The sequence below is a fragment of the Bombyx mori genome, chromosome 16 (genome assembly GCF_030269925.1).
Source record: "Bombyx mori chromosome 16, ASM3026992v2".
Classification (NCBI taxonomy): domain Eukaryota; kingdom Metazoa; phylum Arthropoda; class Insecta; order Lepidoptera; family Bombycidae; genus Bombyx; species Bombyx mori.
Genome location: NC_085122.1, coordinates 2502698 through 2518163, shown reverse-complemented (window position 1 = coordinate 2518163; position 15466 = coordinate 2502698). Strand labels below are relative to the sequence as shown.

Here is a 15466-nt window from a genome sequence, read left to right as displayed (position 1 = left end):
TTTCATTTTCCCACTTTAGTGCACTTTCACAGATATTAAACAGTTAATAAACCACCATTATTACACATTTAAACCCGAAGAAACACTAAATAGACAAAATAGAACAAATCACACAACTTCACTCTTCGCGTTCCCGCTAAAAAGTCCACTTAACCATTAAGTAAATAGCGCAACAGATAATGTTCCTTTGCCTGCCGTCGGGACAAAAGTAACAAAACACTTTGCATGAGCAAAGAGCACTTTGCTCATGGTTAGTCTCTTTAAATTAAGTGTAATAAGTGACTATAATCTATGGGTTAGTCAGTTGCCGACACTCCTGCTGTGAGGAAGTATTTCGCATGAAGTGCTCTCAGTAAACAAAGTTTTTAAAAGTTATAACAAAAATATCGAACTTTACCATCCCATATTATCTTATCTTAGATTATTGTGGATCTATCGATCATGTGCAATCGCAGCAACGTTCTCATAGCATTTTTGTGTAAATGAGAAAGTAAGCTGCTCACAAGTTTAATTTTTTGAACAATATATTTAATTTCGGTGAAAATGCCTTCGGGACAACGTGATACAGCGGTTTCTATTCCTTTGACGCCTACACGATCGGACTTGTATTGGCGTAGGATATTTAATAAGGTAAGTTATTTATTTCAAAATTCGAGATGCGTTCGCGATCCGTTCCTTAGAGAATGAAAAACCCTGCTATGTACCTACACTAATCAATTATCAGTAAAAACTGTATTTCGTATATTCGTTACAGTTTTCAAAGTAGGAATACGGGCCAAAAACGCTGTTAAAAGCGATGTGTGTTATCAAGGAGTGCTGACAGAAGCATTGTCAGCTTATAATAAAATTCCTTGTAAGTTTTATTCGCGAAGAGGTACAGAGGAATCCTAGGCCCAGATGACGTTAGGCAGAAACAGGGCTTACGACCTTATTTCTTAGTCTTAAGAGACTGCACTAATTTATTAATAAGATTCAGATGTATCACTGGACTAGGAGTAATATGATAAAAAAAACAGGTTCATAGTACATGAAATTGAGAGGTATTGCCCACTACAGAACCCTTCATGGCTGATTACTATCCCTGTATTTTAATGTACACAAATTAGCTATTCTGACTGGCCAATTCATTAAAATAAAGCCCAAATAGCTAAGGTTGCAGACTTAAATTTTTTGAATTTGATGCCTCTTATGTTGTAAGCACTACACACTAAGAAAGGATTTTCGTAAACCTATCTCTGAGGATGCAAAATAAGAGATGGATGTTTGTATGGGAATCTGTAATTTTTAGAGTTAGAACTACTAAAATTTAAATACATATTAGCATTTAGAAATAGATGTATATGTTTAGAATCTTTCAGTGTTTATAAACAATAGAGGCTGAAATTTTACATGAGAAATTCATTTGTTAATTATAAAGCTGCTTTTTTTATAGGAAAACATTATAAATAATATATATGCAAGTACTTTAATGTACTTTCTACACATCTTGATACATCTAAAAATGTTTTCAGGATAAAATTTTACAAAAACAAATGAAAATGTACATTTCCATTAATGAAATATTAATTGAAAACTCTAAGACTCTGTTTAAATATGATGTATATCTTTTGTTTATTTATAGAGAAAAAAAGCTATGAATAGGTCCATGAGTATATGTGATGGATGATGATATTATTGAAACAATCATGCCCTAAATAAAAGATAAGACATTCTGCGTACATGTATCGAACAATGCTATTATGCGGGTGTCCAAATCCTGCTGGCAGATACCAATTTTTCAAAACATATCCTTACATAACATGTTCACGAATGACTTTCACAATGGAGGGATACATTATGTACCATTATCACATTATGTAACAAAAATGAGATTTGGAAAATTTTTCATTTTTCGTAATTATATGTGATGGGCGTATGTCAAAACTACTCCGACGCAATCCACCTGGTTACCCCCGATCCTATTTGTTTATAAATGTCGTGAGGTAGTCGCGATATATGATACGTGTCTTTACGGATCCATCAGATCCAATAACCTTTGCATTAGACGCCTTCAGCTCTAACACTAGGAGCAGGCTTAGGGACCCCGGTAACCGTGCAACCTAACCCATGCATCAGCTCGCTGAGTTTCTCGCCGGATCTTCTCGGCAGGTCGCGATTCCGATCCGGTAGTAGATTCATTCGCGAAGCAGTTGCTCTTGAGTTGTTAGGTCTCCTTCGTAGGCGCTCGGGCAGCTGTAAGCAAATTCCACCCCTCCTGGCTGAGCCATTGTTCGCCCACCTGTTCTGGTGAAACTGGAAAGGCCTTCGGGCCACCAGTAATACTTCAAACTTAAAAAAAAAGTCGCAATTGTAGAAATCCTAACACTTAAATCACTTTTGGCTTACATGTTATAAAAACTTTGCTAAATTTTTTTAATGATTAATGGTGTTGACTGGTTGCCGAAGCCCATAGACATCAACAACGCGGCGACCCATCTTGAGACAGTCTGACACTCAAGTCTCCGTTGTCTATAGTACAACGGCTGCCCCACCTTTCAAACCGTAACGCATTACTGTTTCTCGGCCGAAATAGGCCGATGGTACCTATACGTCAGTAAATGTCAAAACATGCTACATATATACTTATTTGTAAAAAAAAAGCCAGGCAGCCTTGAAAGGAATTGTCGAAATAAACTCAGTAGTTTTTTTTTAATACCGCCGCATTAATATTTTTCGGAGGGTAGACGTTTATTATAAAACTATTAACATTGTGAGACTTTTTGGCGAGAACGCGAGGAGTGAAGTTGTGTGATTTGTTTTATTTTGTCTATTTAGTGTTTCTTCAGGTTGAAATGTGTAATAACGGTGGTTTATTACCTGTTTAATATCTGTGAAAGTGCACAAGTGTGGGAAAATGAAACAAAGCCGCTGGACGCAACTTCTCAGGATCCTCCAAAAAGTCCACTGAAAAAATCTTAGTAAATGACCACCGTTTTACTAAGATTATATTTCATCCCATATCATCTCATTTCATTTAATTTCATCCCAGTTGATTAATGTCTCAAGTTAATCATCTTCATTTCATTTCACTCCATATTATCATCTATATATATAAAAGAAAGTCGTGTTAGTTACATCATTTATAACTCAAGAACGGCTGAACCGATTTGGCTGAAAATTTGTGGGGAGGTAGCTTAGAACCAGGAGAAGGACATTGGATACTTTTTATTACGTTCCCGTGCGACGTGACATAAAACGTGGTGTAACAATACGCAACTGATATGGAATAACAAAACGCAACTGACAGCTAAGCATAATGTAGTCTATGGTGAATTATTGTACAATTTTGAAGTTGACCGGTTGATGTGTTTGTTTCGAGTTTCTATTATAATATTGTGCCTAGATAGGTAATCATTAAAAAAGCCATGTCGCGACTAACACGAAAAAATCCTTCCCGACGTAGCCGTAATGCAACTAGGATTCGAAACGTTGCGGCTGAAAGGACTGAAGAAGAACAAAAAAAAATGTAATAATAATAATAACAACTAAAATACATGGCCAATAAAGTATCATTAAAATACTTGCGGTTTTAATTTACATTAAAATTGATCTTGATAAACTCAAAAGTCTGCCCATTTATTGCCTCTAAGGCGGAACAAAGTTCGCCGGGTCACCTAGTTTTTCATAAAAATAAGAATATAAATTAAAATAAGACATGACTTAAAGGTCTTAGCTACCAGGTAATAAAATCCCTTAAAAAAATAAATTAACATTGTGAGTATACGTCTGACCGCAGACTAAGACTTGTTCGTCACATTCCGTGATATATTCTCTATATTATTTTCAACACAATACACAGGTGCTGTCCAAAATCCTTTTCCTGCACAGACTTTATTGTTTTTTTATTGCCCTAATAGACAGACGAGCGTAAGGCCTAACCACCTGGTGGTGAGTGGTTACCTTCGCCCATGGACTTCAGCAATGCCAGGGGCAGAGCCAAGTCGTTGCCTACCGTTGAATACTCTCCACAAGCTTCGTTTGAAGAAGAATATGTCATAGCGTTCGGGAAACACCGCGGACGGGACCTCATTCCAAAGCCGGATGGTACGTGGCAAAAAAGATCTCAGGAAAGGCACCGTGAATGAACGCAGTGGCTCCAGGTAGTATGAATGAACTCTACTCCGTTCGCAGGCGATGGTAAAAACGAGATGATGGTATCATCTCAAACAATTCCTCAGAGCGCTCCCCATGGAACATACAAAAATAACTAACTGAAAGAAACGAGAAATAACTTACTCGTATTTATGCGAATCCTATTTTTATTCTCTGGTAATAAATATTTCACGATCATTTATAACGTACACGCTGTACTTATGAAATCCTAAATTGTTGTTAAAAATCAGTTGGCATCTTAATGTGAAATGTACGTGCGATACGTGCCTTAAATGAAGTCAAACATCTTGTGTACCATCTTGTGAATTCGTTTCGTTTATATCGTACTAGCGACCCGCCCTTGCTTCGCTTCGGAAACATAAGATTGTATTGTATTGATAGCTGAGTCCCGCGATGTTACCTGCGATTATTGTTTTACGCCGCGGGGCGAAGCTAGTTTAAAACAAGTAGCCTAAGTTACTCCTTATATCATCAGCTACCTATCAGTGAAAGTCTCGTCAAAATCGGTGCAGCCGTTCCAGAGATTAGCCGGAACAGACAGACAGACAGACAGACAAAAATTGTAAAAAATGTTATTTTGGTGTATGTACCGTATATATATTCATATGCATGTAGTAAGAAGCGGTTATTTCAATATTACAAACAGACACTCCAATTTTATTTTTATGTATAGATAATACTAATTCAGTTCTGTCCCATATTATTCAAGGAAACATCCGTTCTGTTGCAAAGTATCATACATTTTTCTGCCTTGACATCTTTGAAGTTTGCAACTTACATAAGTCATTGCATCAAAAAAAAACAAATATCTTTACTTAAACTTATTTTGTCTAAATTTATTCCTTCTTCTCATTCCTAACTCCTTGAGTGAAGACGGCTAAAGTAATTTGGTAGTATAAGGACTGAATTGGAAGATATCTTCAAACCAAAAAACATCTCACATTGTCTCAAGACAAGACTACGATCAATGTATTTTCCTGTGCAGAAACATGGACCCTTTCTTGTGAGAAAATATACAGAATGGGCGTTGTGCAATGAGCGATGAAACGGTATATGCTGGTCATCAATTTGATAGATAGGGTTTGTTATACCCAGATTAGACGGCAAATAGTTACAGATATTGGTAAGACAGTAGCAGATATGAAATGGAACTGGGTTGGACAGTTAGCAAGGCGAAATGATGATATATGGAGTAGGACAGTGACCGAATGGTATGGTCTACGATTTGGTCGTAGACGTGCCGGAAGACCTATGGCACGGTGGATACTCATAGACACAGCCCACTGAGTTTCTCGCCGTATTTTCACAGTGGTTCGTGTTTCCGATCCGGTGGTAGATTCTGCGAAGCACTTTTCTTGCTAGGGTCAGTGTTAGCAACACTCCGGCTTGAGCCCCGTGATCTCACCTACATGTTAGGGCGAAGCTGAAATAGCCTCTCAAGGCTATCAGCATAAGTAGAAAAAAATTGGATGGTGGCGCAGATGTAGATGAGAATGATGGGAGATCGAACATAAAAAGAAGAGAGCTATGCCCGGCAGTGAGCTTGAAAGGGCTGAAGATAAAACGGAGGAGTATATTTACGGGGATCTCGTGATGCGTAAGAGACGTTTAACTTTTATATATAGCAGATTTCTTATTAAATAGTCTGTCATATAATCTTCAGAATTAATCATGTTGATGGGGCTTATTTAAAATTGATCTCAGACAAAAGCACAAGGTCAAAGAAAATAATATAAATCGTCTTATCACATTCATGATTCACATGTAAAATGGATTGCATGAATCTATTTAGAGGAATCCGATTAGCGTGTGAGCAGCGTGAGCTTCGTAACATAATATTGATATTTGGCATAGTTTCAAAGCACGTAATTGAAAATGTACCTAGTAACCTGTTATGTTTGCAAACAAAAAATATAAACGACTAGCTGTAGCCGTCCGCTTCGCTGGGCATTTAAAACTAACATTATTATTTCTCACTCCCACAAATATTCTCATCATAAACCCCCCCCCTCCCCCGCAACTGGTGTAGGGAGTCCAACACTCATATAGATATTAGCCTATCCATTAAGTACATGTATTTTCTGCATGGATACCAAGTTTCAAGTGAATCGGATGCATGGTTCAGTAGTTATAACGGAACATCCGTAAAAACCAGTGTAGATTTACTTATATGTTAGTATAGATTTAGGTAAATTTACAACAAATTTCGGAGTGTCATCCCTATCCTTGTATGGCTGACGAAGCTGATAAGTATTTTGATAGTCACGCTCAAAGCCTTGATTCGTCCCTGCGGAGTTACTGGTGATATTAAGAAAATTCATAAAAGTAAAGTAAATAATTTTGGTTTGGAAATTAATAAAAAAGTCCGTATTCGCTTTTTTCTTAATTATAAATATATAAATCGCTTCTTTTAAAGTCTGCGCGAGATATAACAGCCAAACTTCGCTAAAGCGAAGACTAAACTCGGTTCAAAATTAAAATATTGAAGGAGGAGGCAACGTGTGTACTAGTGTATATGAAGCCGTCAGCGCAAAAGCGGCCTAAGCTTACCATAGTTATTATGAAGCAATGAGGCTTAAGTTTTAATTAATTTTAATTTGAGTAGGCAAAAAAACAATACGCACAAAAATAATGTTTACAAAGCCATATGTTATCGATGGGCGAATATATGTAGGTATCTGTTATCTTTTACTGGTGGTAGGACCTCTTGTGAGTCCGCACGGGTAGGTATCACCACCCTGCCTATTTCTGCCGTGAAGCAGTAATGCGTTTCGGTTTGAAGGGTGGGCAGCCGTTGTAACTATACTGAGACCTTAGAACTTATATCTCAAGGTGGGTAGCGCGTTTACGTTGTAGATGTCTGTGGGCTCCAGTAACCACTTAACACCACCACTTTGGCTGTGAGCTCGTTCACCCATCTAAGCAATAAAAAAAATAAAAAAATTGTCGGAATGATAATTTTATTCAAAGGATAATCCTAACGACCATTCTCTTGTTGGTCATACATAAATATTTAAATCACGCGCAGTGATGATGGGTTTTTTTTAGCGCAAGATTCGAAAATATATTTAGCGATATCCAGTTTATGACTAGTTTTATTTTCCTTGTTTTTTTTTTTATCTATGATAGATTGATGACTCGACATGACACGGCAGAACAACAGTGCACGTGAATACCACAACCTGAATGACGGAACCTTGAGACACCAGATTGAGGTCTCAACTGTATTGAGACATCGAAGTCTAAAACCCTTTCGAACAGAACGCATGGTTGAATCGCGGCAGATATAGGATGGTGGTACTTGATAGTTCATATAATAACAATTTTATTAAAGTAAGAGAATTCTTCTATAATATAATTTATTTAAACGTGACCTCTAACGGAATGTGTTCATCACAAAAAAAAACATCAGTCGGTTTCTTTTTCAATTCCGTTCGAGCTTTCGAACTCTTAAGCTGCTGCTTTTTCCGTTCGAGCTTTTAAGCTGTGTAATGAGGAATTTTTATCGGGTCATGTCAAGTCTACAGTTGCTTTTATATGTATGTACCTTCTTGTTCAAACCGGGTCCACCCAATGCTGAGGTATAGGTTTCTTTATGTGCATTCCATTCCATACAACTGGAAAAGAATGGAGAAACAAAGCCAAGAATAGGGAAGAGTGGAGTAAGCTGGAGGAGGCTTATACCCGAATGGGGTTCCAATAACATATTTGTATCTTTTATTTTATAAGGTGTTTTAATTTTTTTTGTAATAAAATGGGCTTGTTATTATTATATGCATTCCGTTCTTTTCGTCTTTTGTCTTTCACATACAGTCCCTACCAACTATTTTGACCAGGTCGTCGGTCCATTTTGGTCTTGGTCAAAATACCTCTAAAGAAAATCATTATGTCCAATGAATATATATATATAACCAAATATGTGCATTAATTGACGGCATTGACATTTTTAACGACACGTGTCCTGGTCTCAAAAACAAACTAGTATCCAAATTCCTTTGCTTATAATTGATGAGAGAATGTCATTCTGATTACATTGCGCAGTCTGTTCTATGTATTTATATTTTTTGCATTGCCGCGCTCGACTTTTTTATTTAGTAATCTGTGACGTTGGTAGTGTGTGTAAGTTAGCTCTTGTTTTCATGTTGTTTTCAAATACACTTTTTTTGTCGTACTGTTAACATTTAAATTTAGCCTATTTTTCCGCTGTTTGGAAAATTGCTGTAACATGTCATAGTGTGTTATAAGAGATTGCTGTACATGCCTGTAACTGGCTTACATACCAGTACTTAATTTTGTACATGTTAAATTTAAGCTTGAATGTTTTATGTGTATTGCTGTTGGTGTGTCTAAATAAATAAATAAATAAATACTGAAGGCGATTCCTTCGTTACATAGAGGTTGGCGCTTGTTTCTGTAGTGTTATCTAGTAACACTTCCGGCCTCACATAATAAATTATTAACGAACTAGTTAAGGTACACCCTAGGAAATATAGGATTAGGAAATATATAGAATTTATTATTGTCTTATAAAGTAATTTCATAATCAAGTAAATAGTTCATTCATATTTCTTTATACTTATAATATTTTATTGGCGCCTTCCGCTTGACAGCTTCCGGCGCAATAAGCCTTAATGTCATTTATGTTACATAATTCGACATTATTAAATAATAATTGTACGTAAATAATCAGCAGAATAATTAAGACTAGAGGTGCCGCAGTAGTCGAAATTCGACTATAATTAATTGGAATTGTAATTTGTAAGTTTGTACACTATTATGATTGTATTTTATACTTCTATAATCACAAATTTCGCCAAGACTATAAAAAATATTAACAAAGACAAACAATATTTAATCTATTCTCAATTTGACAACAGACGTCAAGAATAAAAGTTTGACAATAAATGCATGCGTGTGTGCGTCAAATACATGGTATGTAGTGTGTGTAATGTTTACTTTATTGATTTAATGTATCTTTTATGCATTATTTTAAAATAATATTAGCATTGTGCACTTCTTCTCTGTATTCTCTATAAGCGTGGAAAATTTCATACTCCTCCGTCCGCGCAATTTTCGTAAAAAAGGATACAAAGTTTTTGCTTCACGTATTAATATATAGATAAACAATGTTTAATATTACCTACTAAGTTTGTATTAATATAGGTCATCATTCGTATTCTACCCGCCGTAACGTGTACTAAAGAGAAATATTATTTCGTGTGGATGTAGTGTCTCAATTGTCGTTGTCACCCTGATGATCCTTTAATAGTGTGTTTCTTCCTTGCACATGGCGCGATACGGTGACAAGAAGAACCTGAGTCATAATATATGTCATACGTGTCTCTATAAAAGTTAATGTAATCTAAAATAATCACTACCAATTGTTAGAATTGGCCAGTGAGACAGTGAGTCAGTTCGACGAATCCGTATTGAAATTATATGTAGCGGATTACGTACGTAATTCTAAACGGTTTTCGCTTTACCATACAGTCGGATATTCTGTGAAAATTGCCGATAGCATATTAGTATTATTATTTTTTATTACTTTGATGGGTGGACGAGCTCACAGCCCACCTGGTGTTAAGTGGTTACTGGAGCACATAGACATCTACAACGTAAATGCGTCACCCACTTTGAGATATAAATTCTAAGGTCTCAGTATAGTTACAACGACTGCCCCACCCTTCAAACCGAAACGCATTACTACTTCACGGCAGAAATAGGCAGGGTGGTGGTATCTACCCTTGCGGACTCACAAGGAGTCTTACCACCAGTAAAACCATTGGTAAAAAAGAAGTAACATGAATTAAATGAGCTGTGCACCAAATCTCTTTTTTTTTTGCTACCTATTCTAGTGATCTCGAGGGGTCATACTAGATTCACCGAACGAATATGTGAGCACACGGGGCTCTAACCTAGCGAATTTGCTAACACTAGCCCTAGCCAGAGCAATCCTTCGTAGGATCTACCAACGGATCGGAAACGCGACCCACAGAAAATCCGTCGAGAAACTCAGTATCTGAAGGTACCTCTCAGTACCAAATCTCAAAAATGCCGGTACTCTACAATAAATTCGGACGCATAAATAAGGTTTGACGAATTCAAGGAACTAAGCGTAAAGATACGTATGATGTGTCATTCATTATTGGTATTATTTGAGGAAGTCTCAATGCACGATATAAATAAACGCATGAAGGATTTATGGAAAATGACTAAACGAGTTCACTAAAATTCGTATGTACCGTAAAAGTGTGAAATACTTAATTTAAACCCAGAATATTATGTGAATATAGTATAGGATTATAAAGAGAATAAGATTGATCATTTACCCCAAACATATTTAATCCGAGATGAATAAAATGAAAGAGTATATCCAACGAAATCAATTAAGTCTGGCGTTAGTTATAGATTTTAAAACTTTATTTGGATTATCCAACAAGCTTGTGTGTGTAAAATATGTTTTAGAGATTACAAAATCTACATAACGTTTGTTATATCAATGACAATGCTATTAAGTATTTGTTTTGATCGCATTTTCTTACTGAGGGTTGTGATTCCACGATGAAAGATTACTTTTTCTCTTCGATGTCATGTAGCTTGTTTTGAAAGTTGACCGAACTTGGTCGGGTCGTCTGATCTTGATATTCTTCTATAATTTATATTATGTAGTAATAATGTTGGTCAGAATTATGTATTGTAATAAATATGTTTGCGGTATATCGAATAAACCTTGATTAAATGTAAATGTATCTTCAACTACCGTCAAATTTCGGAGTTCGGTAATAGGAACGAAGTTGATGAGGAAAGCCAACCTTAATTTTGTAGGTTTCTTTTTTACTTTAACAATATAGATTTATCTCGACGGTTTGGTATTGATTTTCAAAAAGCTGGTTTTCAGTTTCAGTGGCTTATTACTAAATCAATACTCAAACATTTAGTATTAACAAACTAAAGATTTAAACATCCGGAACTGACATGAGGGTATCAGTCATTATTATGTGATAAATTTAATGTAACTCCAAATATGGACGAAACAGATGAACAAATAAATAAATTGAATCGTCCTAGAACACAAGTAAAATTTATTACCCTCCATTCGCAGAAGTGAAAAAATATAGTTATGCGACGAAGCGAATGATCGTTCACAGAATGAGAACAACCTTGATTAATCATTCGTCTGGTGTTAATTTTATTAAAGCAGTACGCAGATTGAATAGAAAACTAATCGAGAATTGATTTACAAGCTACATGTTAAACATACACTGAATCTCCTTTCAGTTTCATCATGTTTTTGATCATCATTAGCATTCGATCATCTTTGTCCTTGATTAAAGTGAGATTGCTTAAGACAAAGAGTATTTAGATAATGCCTGAAAAAAAATTCGATGACAAAAGGTCCTTTAAGTTCAGTGGCATGTAATTTGAAAGACCTGCAGCAGCATGCCACTAATCATCCAATACAAGATATTTGAGAGATGTGTGAATCTCGTTAACGATATGTTCAAGATAAGCTTACATATAAACAAAAGTTCCAAACAATAACATAACCTGGACCGTCGGTTTACCGAGCAATTCCACCCGCTCGGTGGAAGATCGTCTCTTGTAAAAACATCAGCTAACACATAACAATAAATCAGTGACTTTGTCCTATACCTCCCATCATTCTCCTTCCCTTCTCCCAGTCACTTGGGGTCGGCGCAACATTTTTTCTCTTTCATTACTCCCGTTCTCATGTTGCTCAATTGGTTTTGGCAATTTTTTTTATGACCGGCCGCCTGCCTGATGTCAACCCTACTTGGGAATGCTTTTGTTGATCTTGAGCCTAGGTTGTATTGGCTTTGGTCAGGCTTTGGTTCTTAGTCGCCTTCTACGACATCCATGAGCTAATTTTGGGTTGGGAGTATTCTTAGACGCCCATATGTTGTTTTTATTGCACCGGAACAATAAACTAACTTAAGGTACACCATGAGTGTCGTGACACATAATCGAAAGTTTCGCGACAAATGCACTCGCTCGTAATGAGGAAAGCAACGAGTTCTGGTAATGTCTCCAGCGAATACTGTTAATGCTCTACAATAAACTGCAGTTTATATGAAATTTATCAATAAAGTCCGTTGGTGGGGTAACTTCACAAGGCACTTCCAAGATTGGTCCCTAATAAAACTGGTATTTTGTTATTTATTAATAATTCTGCTTGCAAAAAATGGCTCATATATCTCACTAGAAAGGTAGAAATTTTTTTTCTTATTCCGCTGCTATCGGAGAATTGTCGTTTGTTTAATATGTTCCATTTTATATTCTACCGCAACTCTAGTCCACCTTCATCAATGACAATCTTTTTTATCTTCCAAGTCCTTTCTCAGCTTGTATTTGGGGCGTTATCTCTTATCATCATAACTTTAATGCTATAATTTTTATCGGTATTTTAGGCGACTGTATCTTGTTGTAGTTTAGTTTGACGGATAGAATGGCCCGCTTCTCCGACAAATAACCAAGCAATGAAAGATTAAAATGTACAGAACTCATCATTGTCTATAGCCTAGTTAGTTTTCTAAATTAGTGTAATCACAGAATAAAATAATGAGATCACATTTTAGAGGAATGACATAAACATTAAACAAAGGCGACACAGTTCATCTAATCATTTCATGAACGCATGTTTTCACATTCTCATATGATTAGTAATTCGGATGAAGTATGACTATTTTGGAGTTCTTTTTCTAGCATGAGCTCGGATCCCATGTTTTTTTTTATTTGGATTAGAGATTATTAGGATTAGACGGGTGAAAACGATCATTGGAGAAACAATGTCAATGCCGTATTCCACTTTGAGACGTGGATTTATAAGTCTGACGATCTATAGGAAAACGGCTGCCACACCCTCCAAGCCGGAACGCTTATACTGTTTAGCGATAGAAAATAGACAGGGTGGTACCTACCAGTGTGGGCTCACAAGATGCCCTACTATGAGTACACCCGAAAATTTATTTATAGATATTTTTGTAATTGTAGCAGCAAATTTCGTTTCAATGTCAGTTATATTTATATTGTGGTCACAACGCGCTCTCTAAGAGCTAAGTAGACAGACTTCGCCTGGCTGTTTAAGCTAATAATCTATGCTTAATATTATGAAGCAGAAGAGTTTGTTTGTTTGAACGCGCTAATCTCAGGAACTACTGGTCCGATTTGAAAAATTATTGCAGTGTTAGAAAGCCCGTTCATTGAGGTAGGCTATCGGCTATATAACATCACCCTAAGACCAATGCAGGTGGAGCACCAATAAAGAATGTTTCAAAATATGGGTTTAAATAGCTCCTTAAAATTTTATAATTCAAAAATATTTTCACTTTCTACGTAAATGAAGAATGGGGAAAATTTAGCGTTATGCCAAAGTCCACGCGGACGGAGTCGCGGGCAAAAGCTGTTATAAAATAAAACAAGAACTTAACCAGACGCCAGTTTTGAACCATTTAACGTTTATGTTTTATCGATCTGCATTACGCAAATAACACATTCACATCATTTTTGCGTGCGTAATCGTGTACAAATGTATATATTTTTGTTAAATCTCTCCTTTGGTCTCTTATTATTCTTTCGATGCCTCCAATGAACACTACTACTCTAACTTAAAATTTTGAAATTTTCGTTTTTCACGCAAATCGCTTCACTATTTTAAAAGTATTACAAATCATTATTGATTGGGGTTCGAAGCAAGAGTAAATCAACTAGTTACACAAGACAAAACCATAAAATCTTTATTATTGCAGATATATTTATCAACTTTTTTCGTTTAAACTCTCCTCATGTAAACCTACGAATTTGGAGTTAGAGTAGTTAGTGTTCATTGGAGGCATCGCGTTAAACATTTGTATCTGCGTATCTGCTTGAAGCGTGGATTAACTGTTCAAGTACCGCTCGTATAACTCTGCCGTTTCGCGTTTGTAAGATACACTCCATAGTTTTAATCCAGAATATTTTTTTCTCGTAACCTGGAACTTCGGGAACACAAACACACACTTCTCTATTCTTAACCAATTTAAAATATGTAGCTAGAATACAATAATAACTGCTCGTATGTGTAAGTGCGTTAGCCTCTGTAATTCGCGATTTCAGGTCTAAATTAAGTATATTATACTAGAGGTCCCGCAGTAGTCGAAATTCGACTATAATTAATTGGAATTGTAAGTTTGTACACTATTATGATTGTATTTTATACTTCTATAATCACAAATTTCGCCAAGACTACACTATAAGTATAGATCAATTTGACAACAGACGTCAAGAACAAAAGTTTGACAATAAATAGTATGCATGCGTGTGTGCGTCAAATACATGGTATGTAGTGTGTGTAATGTTTTCTTTATTGATTTAATGTAACTTTTATGCATTATTTAAAAAAAATATTAGCATTGTGCACTTCTTCTCTATATTCTCTATAAGTGTGAAAAATTTCATACTCCTCCGTCCGCGCAATTTTAGGGATACAAAGTTTTTGCTTCACGTATTAGTATATAGATGCGTACGGTCGATCGATACGTTCATAAATTGAAAGTAAATATTGGGCTATTGTGTACGTGGATTAACAAGTCATCCGTGTTTGTATTGTGACTTGATGCCGCTAACACGATAAAACAAACGTACATTGTTTGATAGATTAGATTATAAAATATTGAAGACCTTGGAGAACGATCAGAACGAAACGCGATTTGTACAAAAAAAACAAGTCTAGGTCGACATTTTTAATTACACGTTTTCCGATACCGGTTATTTTGGTAATCGTCGCAATGAGGAGATCGAGATAAATTATTAATGTTCTTGATGTAATTAATGTATTATGTTCTCATGCGATAAAAGGTATATTGACCTCAGCTTATTAGCCCAAGAATTATTTTACTGGTGGTAGGACCTCTTGTGAGTCCGCGCGGGTAGGTACCACCACCCTGCCTATTTCTGCCGTGAAGCAGTAATGCGTTTCGGTTTGAAGGGTGGGACAGCCGTTGTAACTATACTTGAGACCTTAGAACTTATATCTCAAGGTGGGTGGCGCATTTACGTTGTAGATGTCCATGGGCTCCGGTAACCACTTAACACCAGGTGGGCTGTGAGCTCGTCCACCCACCAAAGCAATAAATAAAAAAAAAACACTCGATTTCAGTCCCCAAAATTGTTAATTTATTGAAAGAACGGTCATATCCCTAATGAATCCTTCAAACCGAAATATATAGGTTTAGTTTTCAATGAAATGAGTCGGACGGTGTTTTTCACAATTGCAGAAAACTTTTTTTTTATTGCCCTTGTAGGCAGACGAGCATAC

The 15466-nt window shown here is 36.1% G+C and overlaps 1 protein-coding gene across 4 annotated transcripts in view; it reads left to right on the top strand.

The window, feature by feature from the left end:
- Positions 1–243: 243 nt before the first annotated feature.
- LOC101736190 (rhomboid-related protein 2) overlaps positions 244–15466 on the top strand; it is a 51020-nt gene continuing 35797 nt past the window's right edge. For 3 of the 4 annotated variants that reach the window (XM_012692750.4, XM_004928911.5, XM_012692749.4), the window contains exon 1: positions 249–630. In XM_012692750.4, the coding sequence (XP_012548204.1) occupies positions 544–630 (87 nt within the window). In that variant the 5' untranslated portion in view covers positions 249–543. Of the gene's footprint in view, positions 631–15466 lie in introns of all 4 variants that reach the window. The other variant, XM_012692748.4, reaches the window with a different exon arrangement.